This window comes from Amblyraja radiata, chromosome 33 (genome assembly GCF_010909765.2).
Source record: "Amblyraja radiata isolate CabotCenter1 chromosome 33, sAmbRad1.1.pri, whole genome shotgun sequence".
Lineage (NCBI taxonomy): Eukaryota > Metazoa > Chordata > Chondrichthyes > Rajiformes > Rajidae > Amblyraja > Amblyraja radiata.
Window position 1 is genome coordinate 4731902 of NC_045988.1, and position 24711 is coordinate 4756612.

At 38.7% G+C, this 24711-nt stretch overlaps 1 protein-coding gene across 4 annotated transcripts in view; it reads right to left on the reverse strand.

Annotated features, from left to right (window-relative positions):
• Window positions 1–24711, reverse strand: part of LOC116991230 (serine/threonine-protein kinase SIK3-like) — a 191219-nt gene that overhangs the window by 18755 nt on the left and 147753 nt on the right. For 3 of the 4 annotated variants that reach the window (XM_033049675.1, XM_033049676.1, XM_033049678.1), the window contains 9 exons: window positions 21083–21201; window positions 18730–18840; window positions 18251–18394; window positions 15141–15218; window positions 12451–12560; window positions 11162–11318; window positions 8003–8158; window positions 6724–6797; window positions 4935–5078 (listed from right to left, as the gene is read on the reverse strand). In XM_033049675.1, the coding sequence (XP_032905566.1) occupies window positions 4935–5078; window positions 6724–6797; window positions 8003–8158; window positions 11162–11318; window positions 12451–12560; window positions 15141–15218; window positions 18251–18394; window positions 18730–18840; window positions 21083–21201 (1093 nt within the window). The remainder of the gene's footprint in view (window positions 1–4934; window positions 5079–6723; window positions 6798–8002; window positions 8159–11161; window positions 11319–12450; window positions 12561–15140; window positions 15219–18250; window positions 18395–18729; window positions 18841–21082; window positions 21202–24711) is intronic. The other variant, XM_033049677.1, reaches the window with a different exon arrangement.

The following is a 24711-nucleotide window of genomic DNA, read 5'->3' on the forward strand; positions in this document are numbered from 1 at the left end:
GATTCTGGTATCTTGTGGATTTGTCACTTTGGTCGCTCCATGTCTGACAGACAAACTTTTCACTGCCAAGGCCCTTAAAGTCTGGAAGTTTTCTCTTTGAATCATTCCACCTTTGCATGTCTCTCCTCCTTTAGAAACCTACTATTTTGAACAATGTTCATGTCATTTTAAGCAATATCTGTAGCTGTCAAATTTGATAATACCACTTGACCTTTTATTAGTCAACAGTACTAAATGACGGCAAATTTTTGTTGTATTGGAATATTAATAACCAATATTAGATTAAAAGATTAAGAAAACACTGATTATTCTCTGATAAAAATTCTCAAAACTATATACATTAAAATATCACGCTATTGGAAAACTGAATTAAAAACTAAGTGTTGAAAAGAGTCAGCGGATCAGTCACCAACTATTAAAAGGGAAACAATTAATACATCAGATTGATGAACTTTCAACGCACACTCAAAAATGTTTGCAATGAAGCAAGATGAAGAGAAATTAAGAAATGAAAGCGAAAGTCTGACAGAGTGAATAGTACAAATAGCAAAAGCGGTGCTTGTGAAAGACCGACAGAGGAGGTTAGAGAATAAGTAAAAACACAAAAATGAATCCAGAGATGTATTACATGGAAGTAGCAGAGTCATTAGAAGCAGCTGTTTGTCAGCGTTGATTCAGGTAAGCTGTAACACATTAATCAAAAATGAGGTCCTTTGCCTCACACATATTAAATATTATTGGATCAACCTAAAAAGCCAAGGATAGAGAAGTCAGTGTGTGAGGTTGAGGAAGTAACGAGAACTAAATAAGGTCAGTATATAAATATAGCATCTATTGCTGCAAGGGTTATGATTTGTACCATATTATGTTCAGCTGCGATTATCAAGTGTTTCAATACAGCCCCACAGAGCGGCAGTGGTGCAGGTGGTAGAGCTGCTGTCTCCCAGCGCTGGAGACCCAGAATTAATCCTGACCTCGGTGCTGTCCGTGTGGAGTTTGCATGTTCTCCCTTTGACAGCGTGGGTTTTTCCAGTTGCTCCAGTTTCCACGGCAAGGCCAGCAGCATAATCAAGGACGAGTTGAACCCTGGCCACTCCCTTTTCGCCCCTCTCCCATCAGGCAAAGGATATAGAAGTGTGAAAACGCACACCTCCAGATTCAGGGACAGTTTCTTCCCAGCTGTTATCAGGCAACTGAATCATCCCAACACAAACAGAGAGCAGTGCTGAACTACTATCTATCTCTTTGGTGACTCTTGGTCTATCCTTGATGGGGCTTTGCTGGCTTTACCTTGCACTAAACGTTATTCCTTTATCATGTATCTATACACTGTAAATGTATCGAGGCAGATCGAGCAACTGTCCATATGGTGCCAGCGCAATAACCTGGCCCTCAACACCAGCAAAACCAAGGAACTGATTGTGGACTTTGGAAGGAGTAGGAGGGGGACCCACAGCCCCATTTATATCAACGGGTCGATGGTTGAAAGGGTCAAGAGCTTCAAATTCCTGGGCGTGCACATCTCTGAAGATCTTTCCTGGTCCGAGAACACTAATGCAATCATCAAAAAAGCACATCAGCACCTCTACTTCCTGAGAAGATTACGGAGAGTCGGATTGTCAAGGAAGACTCTCTCTAACTTCTACAGGTGCACAGTCGAGAGCATGCTGACCGGTTGCATCGTGGCTTGGTTCGGCAATTTGAGCGCCCTGGAGAGGAAAAGACTACAAAAAGTAGTAAACACTGCCCAGTCCATCATCGGCTCTGACCTTCCTTCCATCGAGGGGATTTATCGCAGTCGCTGCCTCAAAAAGGCTGGCAGTATCATCAAAGACCCACACCATCCTGGCCACACACTCATCTCCCTGCTACCTTCAGGTAGAAGGTACAGGAGCCTGAAGACTGCAACAACCAGGTTCAGGAATAGCTACTTCCCCTCAGCCATCAGGCTATTAAACCTGGCTCGGACAAAACTCTGATTATTAGCAACCACTTTCTGTTATTTGCACTATCAGTTTATTTATTCATGTGTGTATATATTTATATCATGGTATATGGACACATTTATCTGTTTTGTAGTAAATGCCTACTATTTTCTGTGTGCTTAAGCAAAGCAAGAATTTCATTGTCCTATACAGGGACACATGACAATAAACTCACTTGAACTTGAACTTGAAATGGCTCGATTGTAATTATGTATTGTCATTCTGCTGACTGGATAGCACGCAACAAAAGCTATTCACTGTATGTTTCACAGTACAAGTGACAATAAACTAAACTAAAGTCTCGCATTCTAAAGAGTTGTGGGTTTGTAAGTTAATTGGCCTCTGTAAGTTGTACCTGATGAGTAGGGAGTGGATTTGAAAGTGGGATAACATGGAGCTAGTGTGAATATGCGACTGATCGGTGTGAACTCTAAACACTGCACGTCACTAAACTCTCTGAGCTGGGCAACGAAATATATCAGAGAAGAATTTAATAACTTAGACTGGAAATAATAATTTATTGTTATCCCCCATTTCCCTTTACAACTCTTTTTGGAAGCACTATCCATTGCTCATCATTGATGGGACGGGATAGGGAAAGAGGTGGACAACCGGTAAAATAAATCGCTATCCTACCCCCCTCCCAATATTCTCTCCTATCCTTTCCCCCACTAAACTGGGCATTGATGTCTGCATCCGCAGATCTGTCTACAGCATTGCCAGTGTTCAAGACTAATTCAAGTGCCCTGGCTCTCTGTGTACAAAGACAAGGAAGATCAATTAGTGCTGTCATGTACAAAGAGAAATTCTGAATAACATACAGTGCCCTCCATAATGTTTGGGACAAAGACCCATCATTTATTAATTTGCACCTGTACTCCATAATTTGAGATTTGCAATAGAAAAAAAATCACATGTGGTTAAAGTACACATTGTCAGATTTTAATAAAGGCCATTTTTACACATTTTGGTTTCACCATGTAGAAATTACAGCTGTGTTTATACATAGTCCCCCCCATTTCAGGGCACCATAATGTTTGGGACATAGCAATGTCATGTAAATGGAAGTAGTCATGTTTAGTATTTTGTTGCATATCCTTTGCATGCAAAGACTGCTTGAAGTCTGCGATTCATGGACATCACCAGTTGCTGGATGTCTTCTCTGGTGATGCTCTGCCAGGCCTGTATTGCAGCCATCTTTAGCTTATGTTTGTTTTGGGGGCTAGTCCCCTTCAGATTTCTCTTCAGCATATAAAAGGCATGCTCAATTGGATTCAGATCAGGTGATTGACTTGGCCACTCAAGAATTGGCCATTTATTAGCTTTGAAAAGCTCCTTTGTTGCTTTAGCAGTATGTTTGGGATCATTGTCTTGCTGTAGAATGAACCGCCGGCCAATGAGTTTTGAGCATTTGTTTAAACTTGAGCAGATAGGAATTCATTATGCTACTACCATCAGCAGTTGTATCATCAATGAAGATTGTGGAAATTAACACCAATGACGTTCTTAGGTGTAGTCCGTATCATTATCATATGGTGAATTATGTTTTCAAATTTAATTAATTGCCATTTAGCTTTGGAAATATTTCCTCTACCTTCAACCTCACCCTGCTCTTCAAGATGGACTTTTTTCACCAGCATTTCATTTAGTAATTTTCATTAGAATCTCAGCACAAAACGAGGCCATTTGAAGCACTGTGTCAATACTTTCTCGACAATTAAAGGGCCTGTCCCACTTAGGCGACTTTTTAGACGAGTGCAGGAGACTCTGCGCTCGCCTCATGATCACCACATGTTTGCTGGTGGTCTCTGGTGAGTCTCCTTCATGATCGAGAGGAGTTCCCGCATTCTGGGAACTAGTCGCGGCCTCAGTATGGTCGCAGCAAATTTTTCAACATGTTGAAACATTTTCTGCGACCAAAAATTGGTCGCCATGGAGAAAATCGATACTTTTGTTTGCCATGTCGTTGTAGGTAGTCGAGGTGGCCGTAGGTAGTTAGTTAATCTCCTTTGCTGACCGGGCATTTTCACAGGCTCATTGGGGAAAAAAACATAAACACGAGTTTTCAGAACCAAAGAAAACTGACCGGTGATGTTAAATGCCCGTTAAACTTCACACTGAACGTTGTCTGCTTCTTAAAAGTGTCTCCACTCCTTCTTCCCCCCCCCCTGCTTAACGTACACTGTGCTAGCCATCTTTAACCTTCCTGTTCATCGCGTCTGTATCACCTTGGCTTTGCACTGTGTGAATTTCACCCTTAAGTGATCTTACCTCATTCATTTTCTGTACTCTTCTTGATTATATTTTCACTTAAATTTTTGCACATAATCTACCAACTGTCTTTCAAGATTATATGCAATATTATCAATATTTGTAAGATAATAAATATGTATATTGTATAATCTTACAAACCCTTTTTCTTCTGATCTCCCCTTTATGTTACCAGTCTGAACAATGTGTAAGAAACAACAAGAAATAAATGTACACATTGTTCACTGCATAAATTATGCAACTGTTAATGATACATTAACCAGTTTCTTAAATCTGCTAACTATTTGTATTCTTCGATATTTTCCCAGCTTTTACACTATTCTCTACCACAAAGGACAGGCAATTGAGAGATTCTCAATGTTTGCTGCTCCATAATTGATTGCTTGGTGATGGTCAAGGATATTCTGGGATCCTTTGCTAATTGATGTACTACCTCTGCCTCTCCAAAGGATTCAGTTGGATTGGAAACATGTATTGTTCATAAACTACTCTCTAGTATTTCAGACTACTCTCTGAAGATAGGCATGTGGACAACTATATATTTTTTTCAAGTTTGAATGGGGCACATGCGATCTCTCAAATAATCTTAATCAGCTTTGTCAGGAATGCTGAAACCAGCAGTAGTTCCATATTAATATCTGAGGTATAGACTCAGATTTCTGTGCAAAAGCCACTCACCGGCTGTGCTGCTCAGGGTGAGGAACCCAAGCCCGTGAACGGATTGCCTGCTGCTGTCCCAGCTGCCTCTGCAAATCTAGGGGAACCTCAGCTGTAGGATTGGTCATTGCGAGAGAATGACGTTTAGACCTGTTAGCCAGATACCTGCAACACAAGTGTATATTGATGTTGAAAAATATCTACATAAGGTAGATACTGTAATACTACAGTCTAGTAGATAGGCTACAGCTAAATTTAGTTTTTTTAATGTCACTAACTACAATTAGTTTAACTTTATTTTTAGAAGTGACATTTACTCTTTAAAATAAGAGTTTTGTGTTTATTAAGGTTCATTAAGTGGAGCATCTAGCATGCCCAGGGAAGTGTTAGTTAATGGTAAGAATAATATATTTTATTATTGTTATCTGTTAATTTAATATATTTTTTATGGTTTAGCTTGATTTATGATTATATATTGTCAAATAACCTTTGTTTCTCTATGGACTTATTTGCCCTGAAGAACCACATTTGCAAGGCAGTATTTCTGGAGCAAGCAAAGACTAAACTATTTTTAGTTATCAAAACATGGAATTGATTATTTAAATAAAAGGCATTTATTGGAAGAATAAGAGCCCAAAAGCCACCTAACAGGAATCCTAACAGAAAAGCCTGCAGCAACCCTCAAAGTGTAATGACGCTATCAATAAAACTGATCTCTTCTTCGTACTATTACCGAACATCATCTGATCTCTGACATTGCTCAGGGTCATAAGCTATAATAGATATGCTGTTTCATTTCAACAGCGATGTTTCAGTATGTAATGTGCCATATATTATTGTAGAACACAAAACATCGTTTGATTTTATATGCTCAGCGCAGGTTCTAGATTGGAAATAATAGAAGATATTTGACAATGTGATTGTTGTGGAAAGGTTGCTGGTTCATCTGGTGGTGATAACTTTCTACCTGTGCATAACGATATATATCTCAACAATTGAAAACATTTACCTGAGCACAGACTATTAGAGCAGATCATAATTAGGTTACTATTTTAATTTTAAATGCAAGACTCTTAGCTATGTACAGATTTAAATATGAGCACTTCTCCCTTGGTGGTAGAATTTTCTCTAATTAACCTATTCCATTTAATTTTGTTTTAATATTTGAACGAGGGTTCCGTTCGGCACTTAACTATATTCACCCACCAAGATGAATGATTCTGCTCCTTTCCAAGCAGCTGTGTCTGAAATATCAACGGCAACTTGTACAGCATCAAAAGCATAGAGGGACATTGCAAGATGCTTTAGAGAGGCATAAACAGGATTCCAAGCTAAAGAACAGTTTGAGCACATGACCTAGATTACCTAGAAAGGTGGATTTTAAGGAAGGACGAGGAAATAAAAATGGTGTAGGGTCTGAGGGTTTTAAAGTGAAGCAGAGTCAAAAATCAGACTATCAGCTGTCAGTAAATTGAGGAAGAATTGGTAAAAGTCAGAGACACAGAGGTGTGTATAGTGAAGAGATTTACAACACATGGTGAGATGGATTTTGTACACCGAAATGTAGCAATAGAACATAGGATGAGTTGAAGCTGATGGAAGATTGAGGTCAACCTAGAGAACTTTTGCAGTTGTTTCCAAGGAATCATGAAGCCATGTTTGATATTTTTAGCAGATGACAGACTGGGACAAAGCTACGGCATGACTGCGAAGTCGAAGTAAATCCTGAGAATGTCCAATGCACATCTCCTTCTGATGGAAAGTTGAGAGTTGAAAGTGAGTAAATGAACTCACCACCCCTGTTACATACCTTTGCACAGCTTCCTGATCTGGCTCACCATCTGAGCCCTCCTCATCCACTGGTGTAACGACTGGTACAGCATGCTGTGAGAAAAAGTACACACTGACGTATAAGGCATAGAGGAGCTACAAGGAAAATTAATTTACAGCTTGATAAAGTTATTCTAGACTACATTCACAAAATCATACAAATATACAGCACAGAAGCAAGTACCTTAGGGTCAATCACATCCATGCCAACCGTGATGCCGAACCACACTAATCCTATTTGCCCACATTAGGACCATCTCCGCTACTCCCTTCCTATCCTGGCCCAAATGCCTTTTAAACGTTGTAATTACATCTGCTTCCATCACTTCCTCTAGCAGCTTGTTCGAAATATTTATCACCTTGTGTGAAAAACATACCACTCAGAACTTCTTTAAATGTATCCCCTCTCACCATAAACCTGTGCCCTCCTCTGTCCTGAGAAAAAGATTAGAATTATTTATCCTATGTTTCTCACATTTTGTAAACCTCTACACGGTCACTGCTCTGCCTCCTACATTCTAAATGAGATTAAACCTAGCCCATCCAATCTCTCCTTATAACTTGAATCCTCCAGTCCAGGCAAACAACCTAGTGAATCTCTTCGGCACTCCCACAATTTCTACCACATCTCTCCTGAAGTGCGACAACAACAACATTCTAAATGCAGTCGAACTAGTATTTTGTACAACTGCAATATGACATCCTAACTCTTAGTTTGGTTTATTGACGTGTGTACCGAGGTAAAGTGAAAAGCTTTTTTTGCGTGGAGACAATACATGGTTACAATCGAGCTATCCACAGTGTGCAGATACATGATAAAGGGAATAACGTTTAGTGCAGGAAGAAGTCCAGTAAAGTCCAATTAACGATAGTGTGAGGGACTGCAATGTGGTAGGCCCTTGGACTATCTTTAATTAAGACTTTACCTTGCACTGGTGGTAATAACACATTATTTTCTCTTGCACTAACTGATCATGGCAAATACACATCATCAGTGAAATATAGGAAATGAAACTTTTAGAAGCAAATGAAAAGTGCCACCACCCTGCTTACTAATTCATCCAATTGCCAGCTCAGTGCTAGTACTCCCTTGGCAAGTACTGCATGGTTCAGATTTGCAAAAATAATAAAATGTTTTACGTTTGACCACACTCCTGTCTATGAAGATGGAATGTTTCATACTAAATAATAATACCAATTTTTAATTTCCTCTTGTTGATGTCAGTTTGCTAACTGGGTGCCATTGGTTTACCACTTACCGGATTCATGGTGACCAAAGGTGAAGGACCTCTTGGACGCTTTAGTAACTGTTGGGCGTGCAGCTGTATGTTGGCCCCACCATCCGAAGCACGTCGGCCGAGGGGTCCCATACCATTTAGCAACTGTAGCGTTGGAGGTTGAAGTAAGGATTGTTCCTAAGGAATTTAAAACAGAGATGCAGGATCATATGTACATAAAATTACAATTCTGTTTACTGAATGATGGTAACTACCTGACTACAAACCACGAGAGACAGCCAATAAACAATTGCACTTTTCCCTTAATTATTATCTTTCATTCTAAATTTATTTTATCATTATTTGATCTGAGAACATAATTATTTTTTTTTTCTGAATGAGTGAATTGTACAATGGGAACAATTTAAGATCAAAATGGAAGGTACAAAAAGGAAAATACTGTGGGAAGCAAAACAAACAAAGAAAGTCAAGGTTAAGAAAGTAACACGGAACTTAGAATTAAATGTATTAAGAATGTATGCAATACATGAAAATCATTGTGCTTGGTTACATAGAGGGAATTTTTGTTACTTGCTCTAAACATTTGCAAATAACTACAGTGCCATCTCTGGGAGAAACAAAACAAGCAGGTTTGCTCGTACTATATCACAGATGCCTCAATCCTGGCAGAATATTTGGCAAATAAGAATCAATCATGTTGGTGGTTCAAAGCTATATTTAGGATGGGAGATTTCCTTCCTGAAGGCCCCTAATGTATGTATTTTACAACAGTAAATCATTGTCATTCAATACTGATACCAGCATTTTATTACAAATGCATGAAGATGTTGCCAGGACTCAAGGACCCGCACTCTAGGGAGAGGTTAAGTAGGCTAGGATTTTATTTTTCAGTGCAGAAGGCCGAGGGGTGATCTTATAGAGGTGTATAAAATCATGAGTGGAATAGATAGGATGAATGCACAGAGTCTTTTACCCAGAATACGGAAATCAAAAACCAGAGGATATAGGTTTAAGGTGAGAGGGGACAGACTTAATAGGAACCCGAAGGGCAACCTTTTCCACATACATGGTAGTGGGTACATGGAACGAGTTGCCAGAGGAGTTAGTTGAGGCAGGTACTATCACACTGTTTAAGAAACATTTAGGTAGGTGCATGGACAGGTTTAGAGGGATACGGCCAAACGCAGGCAGGTGTAGATGGGACATGTTGGTCGGAGTGGGCAAGTTGGACTGAAGGGCCTGTTTCCACACAGTATGAGTCTAAACTCCATCTTCACATTGTTGATGTTCCAGCAGGCAACATTGTTCAGTGAAGTTAAAGAAGTTGAAGAAAATGTTATGACCAATTTTAACCCACTGAGGTTCCCTCAGACCAGAAGTTTAGGTCTAAACATATTCTGTATTATGGTGATGAAGGCTGAGCAATGAATGGTCAATGAATAGCATCCTGACATATTTGTTCTTATTGTCAAGGTGATCCAAAGCTGAATGTAGTGAAGAGAGATGATGTCCTCCGTACATTTGTTACAGTGAAAGATTTCCACTATCTCCCATTACATGTGACATCAACCAATTCACACTTTACTCGGTGCTGTCTGTACAGAGTTTGCAAGTTCTCCCTGTGAGTTTCCTCCCACACTTTACCTGAACATAAATTGCAAGGGGTCAAGATTATCTGGGAGACCGGTACAGGTGTGAACCATTAGCAATCTTTCAAAGCACTTTGTTATGGTTGATAGGGCGGCACAGTGATGCCTTGCAGCGCCAGGGACTCGGGTTCGATCCTGACTATCGGTGCTGTCTGTACAGAGTTTGCAAGTTCTCCCTGTGAGTTACCTCCCACACGCAAGAGCCATACAGATTTGTAAGTTAATTGGCTTTGGTAAAATTGTACAATTGCTCCGAGTGTGTATAGGACAGTGTTAGTGTATGGGGTGATCGCTAGTCGGCACGGCCTTGGTTCGCTGAAGGGCATGTTTCCGCACTGTGTGTCTAAAGTCTAAAGTAAAGTTGATGCCAGAGCTACTGGCTGAGAAGTCATTGAGATCGGCCACTTTATTTTTCTTGGGAACTGGAAAGTTTCCTTGAAGCAGGTGGCGATAATTGACCATTGAAGTTTGAAGATGTCAGTGAAGACTGTGGCCAGTTGATTGGCACACGATTCCTGAACATGTCCATCTAGGCTGGCCGCTTTCCAAGAAAGCAGATCCGACTTCTACCACCGAGATGAATGGGACAGATCAAGCGGGGACAGGGGAGACACATCTTGATGAAACTTTGCCTTGTTTTCAAGAGAGTTAGATTTAGCTCTTAGGGCCAAGGAAATCAAGGGATATGGGGACAACGCTGGATGCTGGCTCGAAGGGCATACTCCAGCACCAATTTTCTATGCAAGAGGAGGGAATGGACAAGGGTTTCTGTGCCTGAGTTGGCAATTGTATGGGTAAAGATTATCACATGGTCAGAGGAAAAGGTTCAAGGATGTGCTTAAAGCTTCCTTCAAGAAATGCAACATAACCATTGACTCTGGGAATTGCTGGCTCATGACCACTCAAAGGGAAGAAGGAACAGTTGAGGCAATGAAAACAGACCTCTCAGGGCAAATAAAACAAACCCCCCTCACAGCAAATAAAGCAGCACCTCTCCAGACAAAAAAATCAGCTCCCCTCACAAGACCCATCAGCCGTCAACTGCTCCTCCTAAGGAGGAGGTTATGATTCCCATTATGGCCTCGTTAGTTATCTCAGAACCCACAAAACAGAGGTGGAAGTAAGTCACCTCAATCCCAAGAAAATGTCAAAGAGCAAGTCATGTTTATTCCTCTAATGTACACATACTTAGATACAATTTCCACAATTCAACTACTTTCATCTTATAATAATTTAAGGAATGGAGATTTTAAATTGCGCTATTTATATTTTGCAGTACGGCTGAAATCCTCGGAAAGGCAATGTTGATGTATGGATCGGTGCAGAAGCACCGTGACAGATTTGCACTAATTAAATTTATAATGACATGGAAATCTTCTGACTGAGAATTCTGGTTACAGATGTCCACACCAACAGTGGTTTGCATGTTCAATTACAGGATATTACTGATATTTAGCTTGGGAACTACAGGGCGTTTCAGTTCAATCTTATTCATTATCTATTAATAAACTTTAAGCAATGGCATCCATACCTTGTACTCCAGCTGTGTGGCTGGCTGTAAATTCTGCATGGGAAGCATGTTCTGCATTAAATTAACATTTGGAACAACTTGCAGGAAAGGAGCCTGAGGCACAGTACGTGGAAAACCAGGCAGGTGGCATTTCTGTAGATCTTCTGGAACTTCAGTTCTACATTAGGGAAAAAATCAGAACTTTAGTTTTATTATTCTTTATATGCTTCACCACCTTTCCCTCAAAGCAGGGAATTTAGTATTTTAATTTTGCTCATACACAATGGTGGTAGCTTCAGCTGGTATTCTAGATGCTAGAGTCAAAGGGTGAGTATCTGCAACTAGTCTGTCCACTGTTTTGCAGAGAGGGTGGGGGTACATGGAATAATAGCTGTGCTTGGTCATGTTCCTATAATGCTCTCATGTAGAAATTTGCTTGAAAGGATCACGTAATTGCGATTAAAGACAGGAAACATACACACTTTTCCTTCTGCGTGGCACCAGATCACTGACCTCAGGTATAAACTCTCCATCGTTCTGGCAGAGCATATTGATCTGATCCTGTAACTGGAACCTTCTTGCATCAGTACTCCATGCTACACCAAGTCATGCTTTCTGCACTAGACCACAGGGGGCACTGTAACACTATTTTTTCTAAAAGATGAAGGCTGTATGTTTTCTAGCAAAACTACATTAAGCTGTCGAATTACAAAATTGCAGTTCAAAAAGTAGTTATTTCTCCTCTGTTCAAACTTCACAAATCCTAAAAAATTTCAAGGATAACCAACTCCTTCCACTGTTCCTACCCCACTTCTGCATGGCTCTGTTAATTCACTGAAGCTTTTTCATATCGTCTTTGAACACATCCAGTTTGCCTACATGCCCAGTAAAGTATATTTCTCAACCTACACAACTTATTTTCCCTTTCTTCTTCTTGCCTCGCCCAGTCTTGGCTGCAGTATGATTTTCACATCTGCATGGGAATTACAAGTTTGTTGTTGAAAATGCATCTCCTAAAATATCATACAAATCCAAAACAAAATTTAAATCCAGTGTGGATTGCATTAAACCTCCTCATATTAGCTACATCTGATCCAAAAACAATGAGGAATAAAATCACCTTTCCTGTCTCACTGAATCATTGAATATGTTTGAGTCTTATCACATTTCACATAAACAAAAGCCACCAACCCTATGTGTAGGGATAAGTACATTCGGTTTGGATTAAATTCAAATGTATAGGCATCCAAAACTGTTTTTTTGTTTAGTATTGGTTGCATATGAGAAATTACTAAAATGCTAGTACCAACCTGGGATCAGCAACACCAACAGTATGTCTCCTCATTGAGAGATATCGTGCCAATGCTTCTGGTGACGGTTCTTCACCTTCATCGCTGTCTAGATTCATGTTGCCATCAGTCTGAGAAAGAACGCACACAGATAAATGGTGAAAATAGCAGAAATAACCCAAACCCTCAGTTTGATCTCACTTATCACAATAAGATCTAAACTGGTATTTAAATGCCAATCTATATCTTATCTTGGAAAAAAATCTCAATCTTAGTGATTCTCCAAATTTATATATTTTTAAACAGGAGAATTTAAAACTAATATTTTGGAGACACTTTCGAAAGTCTGTTCAAATTAAAAATTATACTTTAGCACTGGTAATTTACGATTGAAAGGAAAAGGCTCTGGAAATGAAAACAAAATTATAAAATATGACTCATGCCAGTGACTATCCTGGAAAATACCACAGCAATAGTAGTCTAATCTGAATTAGAATTATAGGAAATAATAATAATTAAGAAGATTATGATCCACCAAGGTTTGCTGGATCTCCCGGTTGCTAACCATTTTCCCTTCCCATTCCCATACTGGTCTTTCTGTCCTGAGCTTCCTTCATTGCCAGAGTGAGGCTACTTGCAAACTGGTGGAATAGCACCTCATATTTCATTGAGTAACTTACAACCAACGGTGTGAACATTGACTTTTCAATTCTTGGTAACCATCTATGTTTCTATGGGTTATTGATTGGGGACGATCAGCCATGATCACAATGAATGGCGGTGCTGGCTCGAAGGGGCGAATGGCCTCCTCCGGCACCTATTTTCTATGTTTCTTCTATGTTTCAAGTCCTCTCCCCCCCCCCCTTTTTTTCCTTGTTCCCCAGCAGGATGCACATGCATTTCTTCATTTCCCCTTCCCCCTGTCCCTTCCACCCACATTCCTTCTCTGGCTTCATATTTCCCACCTCTTCGATCTTTATCTCTTTCTCATACATTTTGGGTTTTTTTAATCTCTGGCCTTAGTTCAAGCATCTACCAATCAGAAATTCCCCTCGCCCGTGTCCCCCTTTCACTTGCCAAGTTTTGTCCCGATGCCATCTCACTTCCAGCTTTCTCTCCTCCCCCCCACTACAATCAGTCTGAAGAAGGGTCCAGACCCGAAGCGTCCATGTTCTCTGGAGATGCTACCTGACCTACAGAGTTAGTCCAGCACTTTGGGTCTTTTTAAGATTATGGTTAACCTGTCTTTTTAAACACAAAAAGTAAACACAACCCACAACTGTATGTAATAGCGTCTTTGGTTTATAGAAATACAATTTACAATGTACCTTATTAATTGCACTGAGATGATAAATAGTGATTATCCATTTTCATACATACAGGCAAATATCTGTGCTCATTTCTCAAATAATAAGTACCCAATGTAAAAACTTTGCAGTGAGTATGGTATTATAGAACACCCTTTACATTTTGCAATACTATTTAGTTAACACATATTGACATTACATTATCAAAGCATCTTCTCATCAGAAAAGGAGATTCTTTTTATTTCAAAGCTTGATGGCATTAATGCCAAGACCAGCAAATTTGTCATATCTAATAGCCCCCGAGAGAGAGTGGTGGTCATCTGCCTTCCTAAACCAGGCCAGTCCATGTGGCAAAATCACTCCCACATTGCTGTAGGGTACTAGATTCCTGGATTATGACCCAGAGATGATAAGGCACTATATTTCCAAATTAGATTATGTTAAATATACAAGGATACGCTGCTGGAGGTTACTTTACTATGTCATTGTTGCTCTTGACTCTTGGGGGGAATGTTGTCATAGAAGCCATGTCAAACTGATAAGGAAATCTTGGAAAAAGTAAATACTGAGCCAACAATGGATTCTTGGTGGAGGGTGTGAATATATAAGGTGGTTAGGAGATCAATTAAGCACAAGCATTGTTCTGGGTGGTGTCAAGTGTCTTGAGAGTTGTTAGAATACTCTTTAATTTTTAGAAAAAATGCTGTTCTATCATATTCCCTTTTACTAGGTTATAAATGGAGAAACAGTTTTGGGGAGTCAGACAAATCATTCGCTACAGAGTACTCTGCCTGTAGCCTGCTCTCGTCACCGAGGCACACATATGGGTGGTCTGGTTATGTTTTTGAGATGGCATTTGGCACTGGTAATGCTAGAGATGTTTTGAGAGAGAAATTCAATTCTCTCCTGGTGGAGATTATTGCCTGGGTTTTGGGAAATTAATGGAGTGAGCTTGTTGATCTGGTCTTTTCTCTTCAAATGCTCTGTCATTTTTACCTTTTTTTTGTTACCCGTAGGTCTGATATCAAAGTATAAATTTGTAGGCTCTGATACTCTCTACTGGCCATCAATATGAAGCTAACTCGTGTAGTCGTTTTTGCCACAAATATAAAGATCTTTCAAATCCATTGCATAAAACCATTTTAAATAAACTCCAAAAAGAAACATTTTTGTTATCAACAGTGAAGCTTCGTGACTTTAACATCCTTTTATATACATGAAAGAAAGAAACGGAAGTATTTCATCAAGATTACAGCAAAATCAATTAAGTATTTTCAATTTTATGCACGCATGGGCAACATCACAACAAATGTACAATGACTCAATAGCATGTAAATGAGTCACATTGGAATAGTAGACATTTACCATAAAACCACAATGACGTAAAAGAGTTTCATAACCAACCTGTACTATCTGGTTGTCTGGATTAATGAGCTGCACCTGTGGCACATTTAGACTCAATGTGTTACCCGTCTGCTCAGCCTGGTTTATTGATCACAGGGGGAAAAATAGAAAATAAGCCATCAGTTCCTCTACGCTTCCAACCTCAAGATGAAAATCAAACAACCTAACATCTAAAGATTTCCATTCAGATATCTGTGAAAATATTAACTTCAGTAATATAAATACTGCAGACAAAATAACAGATATTTACTAATATTTTTACACCAGTATTCATTGGAGAATTATTCCAATTTGCTGTTCACTTTGTTAATATCCATAATGCTCCAGAAAATCTTGGAATCACCATATCCAAGACGTAGGCTTGCTACAATTTAAGGTCAATGAGAACTTCAGACAAATTATTGTAAAATGTCCAAAGTAAAGGGAGTCTAGGGAAAAAAATTATATGAGCAATTGATGGACGTGAGATTTTCATTTGGCTGGAAATGAGCTAACATTATTTACACCCTGCAACAATATCCAAGCATCAATAATGGTAATGTAATGGAATCTATGCTAAGGGATAAGCTAAAGGAGTACTTGTACAGCAGGAATTCCTAACTATATTCAATTCCACTTATCTCATTATTAATCTAAAATACTGTTAAACATTTTGAAGCTAAAACCAATAAAAATAATGTACGTCTGTCAAAAATAACTTAATAATGCCCTTGCAAAACCACAGTTAGTGTGGTGTAATTTATGGTACTATGTCACAAAAAATCTATCCATAAATTTAAAAGGGCATAAATACAAGGAAGATAAATCATGAAGGTAGATCAAAGCCTTACAGGCTAAAATGGATCTCTTTGAAATGGGTAAGGTAGGCAGGAAAATGGGGTTGAGAGGGAAAGATAGATCAGTTGTGATTGAGTGATGAAGTTGACTCGATGGACTGAATGGCCTAATTCTGCTCCTATGACGTAAATTTATATTGATAATACATTGATAAATCCATACTATTGCTTCAAAGTAACAGAAAAGAAAGACAAGAATAATGGAACCAAGTAGAAATTAGCATTTAAGCTTAAATTTAAAACTAACTAAAAATTCTTAAAGACTACTGTCAGTTTAAAAATGTTTGCCAAGCATAAAAATGAGGCAAAAATACTGTTGTTGAAGATGTAGTTTGTTGCTGGAAGGGTAAGACTAACTGGCATAGCTTCAATTATTTAAATAGCCTTTTTTGCCTCTAAAGTTGTTATGTTCGTGTAACAAAGCACTCCATACATAACCTAGCACAGGCAATGACCATCTGCTATTTTGTAAAAAGCATGTTTCATGGACAAAATTTAATTGTTTTGTCAAGGTCCCTCACTACAAAGGGAAACGATGGCATTGAGCCACGCCAATACTTAATATCTGGTGTATGAAATTCTAGGAAATCATGCAAGTCTAACATGTGACAGTTCACTTACAAAATTAAATTGCACAAGCAAATATTACTTGAATCAAGCAATGGAACAACATCTCAAATGTCATTGCTGAGAGTTGTGCCTCTCTATTAGAGAATTGTTACAAAAAGCAAAAAGAAACTGCAGATGCTGGAAATTTTAAATACAGACACAAATACTGGAAAGACTCAGCAGGTCAGGTCAGGTCAGGCAATGTCTGTGGAGAGGAAGAAAAGGGAGTTAGTTTCAAGTTGATGACCTCTCATCAGTTCTGATTCTGATAAGAGGTCATTGATCTGAAATGTTAATTCTGTTTCTGCTTCAGCAGATGGTGCCTTGCCTGTTGAGTATTTCCAGCATTGTCTGTTTTATTATCAAACTGGTTAATGTCTTCTTTACTGACATTTTGTGCAATGATTGTTATACTGTTATTTTTCTTGTCATAAAAAGCTCGAAGTGTATGGATTTAACATCTTGACATATTAAGACACACTAAGTTGATTAGTTAGATCATAATTTTTTTTTAAAACGTTATTAATGTACGTTTATTTCTCACTGATATCACTACTTTTCATTAAGAATATGTACTATGTACCTAATGTTCTGATATTAATGAGATATATACACACATTTAATATGTCATACAAATAAAGAAAAATGATCAGCGATCAAACGCACTAACAGTGTGTGAAGACAGTCAATTGTTATCCTCACCTCTCTATGCTTGGTTTCAATTACTCCAGTGAAACTGAACGTGTGGAGATGAATATAATTGGTGGTTGATAGTCTCATACAATTTTTGTTGAGGAACAAAACATTTATGTGAAGGATAGTAAATTCAAAGAAATGAATAAAAGTTTGGAAATACCAAAAAAAAACCTCATGACGCCTAACCGTGACTCCACTGGACTGCCATAAAATGCTATCTGGTTCACTAATGTCCTTCAGGAAAGCCGCTCTCCTTTGCTGGTCTAGGTGCAGATATGCTAGTGACATTTACACAACTTTTGGATAGGCATATGGATATGCCGGGAATGGAGGGATATGGGTTATGGGTTAGGTGCAGGTAGGTACATGATGGTCTTCACATCATGTTCAGCAGCGTCATTGTGGACTGAGGGCCTCTTCTTGTGCTGTACTGTTCTATGGTTCTATGTCAAGTAAGAAGCACAGGGGTGTTGGCAAGGTGGATCTAGAGAGAATCTTTTGGGACAATCTCAAACTAGGTGTCACTGTTTAAAAATAATGTTCCCATATATGATGGTATATATTTTTCCTTGGAAGGTTATGAATCTTTGATACTTCCTGCCACGAAGGGTTATGAAAATAGAACTGTTATATCGCTGTTGCAGAGTTTGATATATTCCAGAGAGCAAACCAGCCATCCCTGGACCAATTCTATGTGAATCTTTGCTACCTATTCTGAATGAAGCTTCAGGTTAATTTGAAAATAGACACAAAAAGCTGGAGTAACTCGGCAGGACAGGCAGCATTTCTGGAGAGAAGGAATGGGTGCCGTTTCGGTCAAGATCCTTCTTCAAAAGAAGATCTTTCTTCAGAAGATCTCGGTTTAAACCAGCATCTGCAGTTCCTGCTTATACATTTCTTCAGGTTAATTTTTCCAAAGATAATTATGCAATATTAGACAAGGATCTATGAAATTCACGGGTATTTTACCTGGACGTTAGCAGGTGACTGGAAAGGCATAGAGCGAGGAACACTTGGAGGTGCAGATATGCGCAACGTCTTGTGCCGCTTTAGTTTGTCGCACAGCAGACTGTAAATTGCACTGAAGTGATCATAGGCATCTGTCTTCAATGACTGAAAGTAAAATTAAAACCCATGTGAAACTGACCTGTATGGAAACTGATTGGAAATATATCAATTTACTCTTATTCAGAGCGAGATCAATTTGTTAATGCATACAGCATTCAACAAGCCAAGTGTTCTGATTATGTTACCAATGGTAACCTTATACTGGCAAACTAGTTGTTGTTGACAATACAACAACAGTAAAAAATCAATGCTGACATAGATTAAGGTACTAAAAACATGTATCAAAAATAATTAAATGTAAGAGTTCAAATGTTAAAAAGTGAATAACTCTACACAGTTTGGGCAGTACACGAACACAAAATAAAAGATTGCTACAATACCTGTAGTGTGCGTTCTCTTTCCAAACCCAATTCCGTCATGTACATGAGTACTTGTTCATTCAGAGGCTCCGTCTTGATTTCCACTTTGACTTGCTTAGATTCTGTTATTAACTAAGAACACCGTTAACATAATTAAGCATATAACTTTGTCTTCAATTAACTTTACAGCAATTTGCATTTTAACTGCATTAACTGGAAGTTTTATCGATGTATAGCATGCATAAAAATAAGAGTTGCTTAACACTCGTTATTTGTTTAGAAAATTTAAATTTGAATCATACTGATGTAAAACAGCAGAATCGCTCAAATTCACTGCAAGTTTAATTAGAGGTTTTTATAGCATTTTATATCTCCTCAGAACTTCCCAAGGCACATAACAGTCAATTAATTACTTTGAAGTCAATTCATGTGATGATATGAGCAAATGTTCATAGCAAATAAGTATATAGCATGGTCTATGGAAGCATTCTTATTTCTGAATTAAAAGCCTATGTTTTAAGTTATAGTCCTTTAAGTTAAAAGCCTAACGTTTTAAGTTATAGTTCAACGAAGTGCTCCATATCAGCATTGTTATCTTTCACACCAGGAGAACAAGAGATTTGATGCTCCTTTTAAGGCAAGGGATTTCTCGCTGTTTTCAGATCAAAAAAATCACCTACGATCACCACTAAAAACCTGTCATTTGTTTGTCTGGTGTACTTTACAATATGTAAAATGGTTGCCATTTAACAGCGATTTCATTTCAAGTACTTGGTTGGCTATGAAGCACATCTGAATCTCCTGAAGCTGCAAAAATTACACATGCAAACATTTTTCTATTTGATAAGATTTTGGTGAGATTGGATGCAAGATGAATGTTGGGCGGGACACTGAGAGACCTCTCGTACTCTTCCTCGTACTCTTCGGTCATTGACCTTAATGGCCAACATGACCTTGGTTTAAATTATTATTTGATGGCAGCATATCTAACAACTTATGTACTGCACTGAAATGTCAGCCTATTGTTCCGGTTCTTGGATTTGAATCAATAACATTCTCATAGGCTAAGTACAAGCATTGAGTGAAACTGACACAATAAAGATTTTACTTGTATCTAATTATTTTGCTCACAACTTTGGCACTCATTACTTAGCCGTGATGTTTTAGATATGAAAATCCAAATCCTCATCATTATAACCTTTAATCTGTATTAAAGTGCATATATATCATAACTGTCATATTCACCAGCAGTGGAAAAGCTTTTTCATTTACCTCCCAGGCAAGTAGCTCAGATTGAACTCCACGTTTCACAACCTTGACAGTAATTGATTTAATGAAATATATCTGCTCGCAAATTATTCACCCATATATCATTGCAGCTATATCTATTGCTTTCCTCACCTAACCTTTACAAGATTATAAGAACAGGAGTTTTTTTCCCTAAGGTTAGGGATTCTGAGGCCAGCTGTGGAGATGGTAATATTTAATCAATTAAATTAGCAAGGCTTGCAGATATAACCTGAAGCTACTTGGAGGAAAAAATAACCGAGGCTCGAGCAGCAGAGCAGAATCCATTGATGAAATATGTGGATCTAAGCCACATCAATTGATTGTATCACATGACTTAGAACTTTCTTTTAATGAAATGGGCAAAGTTCTTTTTAGAAAATGGAAATGAGCTAAAGTAAGGTAGTCCACTATTGCAATTTCATCTTCAAATGTAAAGAATTAATTATATCTTGACTGAGCCACTGATTATTTTAGACTTTCAGCCAAATAAATCAAATTAACTGTCAAACTTTCTTGCTATAAAATCTCTTACCATACAATAACACTGACAGTACAGTCAAGCAACAATCTGAACATTATTTCAACGGCAGTGTTTTTTGTTTTTTTTAAAGTGAACATTTTGGGGTAGGAGAGAGGAGATCCAGGGATGTTTTACACATTCTCTCTGTGGTTGTACGAGTTTCCATTGTGGTGCTCTGGTTGCCTCCCACATAGTCAAACTTATGCAGGTACGTTAATTGACTAAATTTCCACTGATGTGTGGTAAGTGGCAAAATAATCAAAAAGGGACACACAAGAAACTAATGATGCTGCGATCTTGAGTAAAACACAAAGTGCTAGAGTAACTCAGTGGGTGCCACAGCATCTGTAGAATGAATGGATAGACAATATTTCAGGTTGGCACCCTTCTTCAGTCTGAAATAGAATCAAAAAGGGAGTCGTGGGGCAAGTGAAAGAACAAGTTACAGGAAAATAAGAGAGGTAAAATAGGATTGGTGGATTGCTCTACTTGGAGCTAGCAAGGAACTAATGGGCAAAAGGCATATTTCTAGATCATAGTAAGTAGGCATTGAATTATCCTCACCCGGTCAAATTCTGGATCAGGATCACCTATTTTCATCCATTTATGTTTGCAGATCTGTTCCACAGATAGGCGTTTACTTGGTTCTAACACAAGCATATGTCGGATCAAGTGTTCACATTCTGAAAGGAAACAAGTGTAATCAGCAAACAAACCCACATAGTTAGCTTCAGTTATTTTGTAGATTACATTTAAAATGATCAAAATTGCACTGCGTCTTACATTGGAATAAATGAATAATTAAAAATAAATACAATGACATTTTGTATGGTGGATACAGGAATGTTTTGCAAGGATTTTAAGGAAGGATGTTGAAGATTATAAAGAGCCTGCTGCTGCATGGGACAATATGATACAGGATTATTCTGGAAAAAGATGCATATTCTATAATCTATTGATAATTCCACACTATTTTATTGCTATTAAAACAGCACCGTGGGCCACCCAAATCACTAAAAATCACATAAAATCAAAACTTACAACTGCAAAATTTACACAATTACATGTCAGGTTTTTCTGTGTAACAATGCCCTAAAACTGGCATTATCAATTTTAGTGTTGCCTTCTGAAGGGATGTTCTACAAGTTCTGGCAATCCTCAGCATAATACAGTAGGTATGACCGTTGCAGCCAGTTCTTTATGGTCATAGGGATTGGAGAGACCAGTAAAGGATAGTGTACAAGAGATATGCTTTTCTTTTTGCAATGGTCCATTAAAACCCTCCAGGTGCAGTTCTTTGTTAAGCCCCGTCCCACTTTCACAACCTAATTCACGACCTCTGCCGAGTTTGCCCTTGACTCATACTCGCAGCATGGTCGTCACGTGGTCGTAGGAGGTCGTAGGTAGGTCATAGGAGGTCGTAGGTACTCGTGGCATCAAGTAGGTCAGGGCTTTTTTTCTAGCATGATGAAAAATGTCCACGGGCAAAAAAGGTCGTGAATTAGGTCGTGAAAGTGGGACGGGGGCTTTAGGGGGACTGAACACATTTGCTCAATCTACCTGCTCATATGAGCAATAGGGAAAGCAAATAGGTTTCCTCTCCTAAAGTGCGGTCAGGGTGATACCCCCTCCTCAGTTCAGCAGTGAGGAACAAACTGCAGGACGTGAATAGTCTAGCAATGGTTTGTACAATTCTACAGCTAGGTGGCTAAGTGCAATCATGATCCTCACCTTTTGGATAAGGCAGTTCAGATATATACGATGTAATAGAACTTTATTTATCCCAGGAGGGAAATTAATTGATATGCCAACAGTTAGGAAAAAAACAGAATACATGAAATTAAAGTGCGAGTACTCCTCAGGTTGACCAGTGTGTCATGGAGTGGGTGAGCTGTATTGTCCAAGATGCTCCGCAGTTTGAGGAGCATCCTCCCATCCAAGACCACCTCCCATGAATCCAACTCCACCCCCAGGACTGAGCCAGCCTTCTTGATGAGTTTGTTAATCCTATTGTGGTTGTATTTGAGGTCACAAGGAATCGGGGATCTTTATGACGATGAAGAATGCAGTTTGAGTGTTGTCCTTTAAAACACAGGTTTCAGGGAATTAGGATTCACAAAATACGATTGTTCTGCGAGTAAATAAGTTCCGTTTTCAGACCAGTGAGCATTGCACTACGCTTGATGTCACTTGGGGAATTTTTACCTCAGAATAAATGTAAAGAAAAAACAGCAAAAACCTTCCAGAAAAATGGGCAGATAATTTTCACAGTCAGGTACCTGAAATATGCTCAAAATTACATTAATTCAGACTAACAAGATTTTCAACAGAAAATTCCAGTTTTTGAAATTGTGTAAATAATTGTTTAAATAATTTTCTTGCCCAAATATTCTAAGCAATTCTGAGAATTTAATTTGCATGCTATTGCTTAAGTTCAATGGCTGTTGGACTTTTGGCCTAACTCGCCCATACCGACCATGATGCCCAATCTACTCTAGTCCCACCTGCCCGGGTTTGGCCCACATCCATCTAAACCTTTCCTGTTGTCATTGTACCTGCCTCAACTTCTTTCTCTGGTAGCTTGTTCCATAAACCCACCACCCACTGTATGAAAATTTTGCCCCTCAGGTTCCTATTAAATCTTCCCTCTCTCACCTCAAACCAATGTCCCCTAATTCCTGATTCCACCTGTTCTGGGTAAAAGACCGTGCATTTACCCTATCTATTCCTCTCATAATTTTATACACCTCTATAAAACCACCCCTCATCGTCCTGCACTCCAAGGAATAACGTCCTAGATCCCCAACCACTCCCTATAGCTCAGGCCCTCAAGTCCAGGCAACATTCTCATAAATCTCCGCACTATTTCCAGCTTAATAACATCCTTCCTATGTCAGGGTAACCAAAACTCAACATAATACTCCAAATGCAGCCTCAGCAATGTTTTGTACAACTATAATATAACATCCTTACTTCTATACTCAATACCCTGACTGATGAAGGCCAATATACCAAAAGCCTTCTTGATCAGCCAATCTACCAGTCAGCCACTTTCAAGGAACTATGTACCTGGACTCCTAGATCCTGCTCTACAACACTCTGCAGGGGCCTGCCATTCAATGTGAAGGTCCTAGATTGACTTTCCAAAATGCAACACCTCTCCACATCTGTGTTAAACTCCATTAATCATTCCTCAGTCCACTTGCACAAATGTTCACGATCCTGCTGTAATTTTGGATAACCATCTTCACTATCTATGATACTATCCACTTTAGTGTCATCAGCAAACATACTAATCATGCCTTTTCCAAAGTTGGGCAGTAAATTATTGTCTTGTAACAATATGAGTTGTGACCAGTGTGCACTGAACGTTGAGTATGAGCTTCTCAATCACATGGACACTGCAATGAGAAGGTCAAAACATTTTGAATACAGCAAAGCTTCAGTTTCTTTGTAAATGTCATGTGCTAAGGTGGGGAGAGAGAAATTCAGTTGCAAACTGTCAATTTTCATTAGCATTGGTATATTCATTCTTACCACAAAATATACATTGTCCATCCATTAAAATGGCTCAGAGATACAATATATACAACATGATGGAAAATGAGAATCAGATTATGCAACATTTAAATTTTTTTTTTAGTTTAGTTTAGTTTAGAGATAGATTAGCATGGAAACAGGCCCTTCAGCCCACCAAGTCCGAGCCGATCAACAATCATTGTATACTGGTTCTAGTCCTATACATTAGGGACAATTTACAGAGGTCTATTAACCTACAAACCTGCACGTCTTTGGAATGTGAGGGAACTGGAAGACCCGGAGAAAACCCACACGCCCACATGGAGAACGCACAAACTCCATACAGAGAGCAACCATAGTCAGAATGAAATCCGGGGCTCAGGCTCTGTAAGACAGCAACACCACCGCTGCGTCACTGTGCCGGCCTAACTATACCTCACAGTATGTAACAACTACAACAACATATATTTTACCTTACTATATATATCACATGGGCATCAAGTAATGAATGGCTTATTGGCACTTAGCAGAATCCCTGGTGTCAAACAGGATCAGTAAACAACAAATAATTTCTAACAAACTACGTTCTTTTAGATCTGACTGTATTATGTATTTCTAACATAATACCTCACTCTATTTATTCCCCTCTGGACTCTAATTGAAGTAAATATATG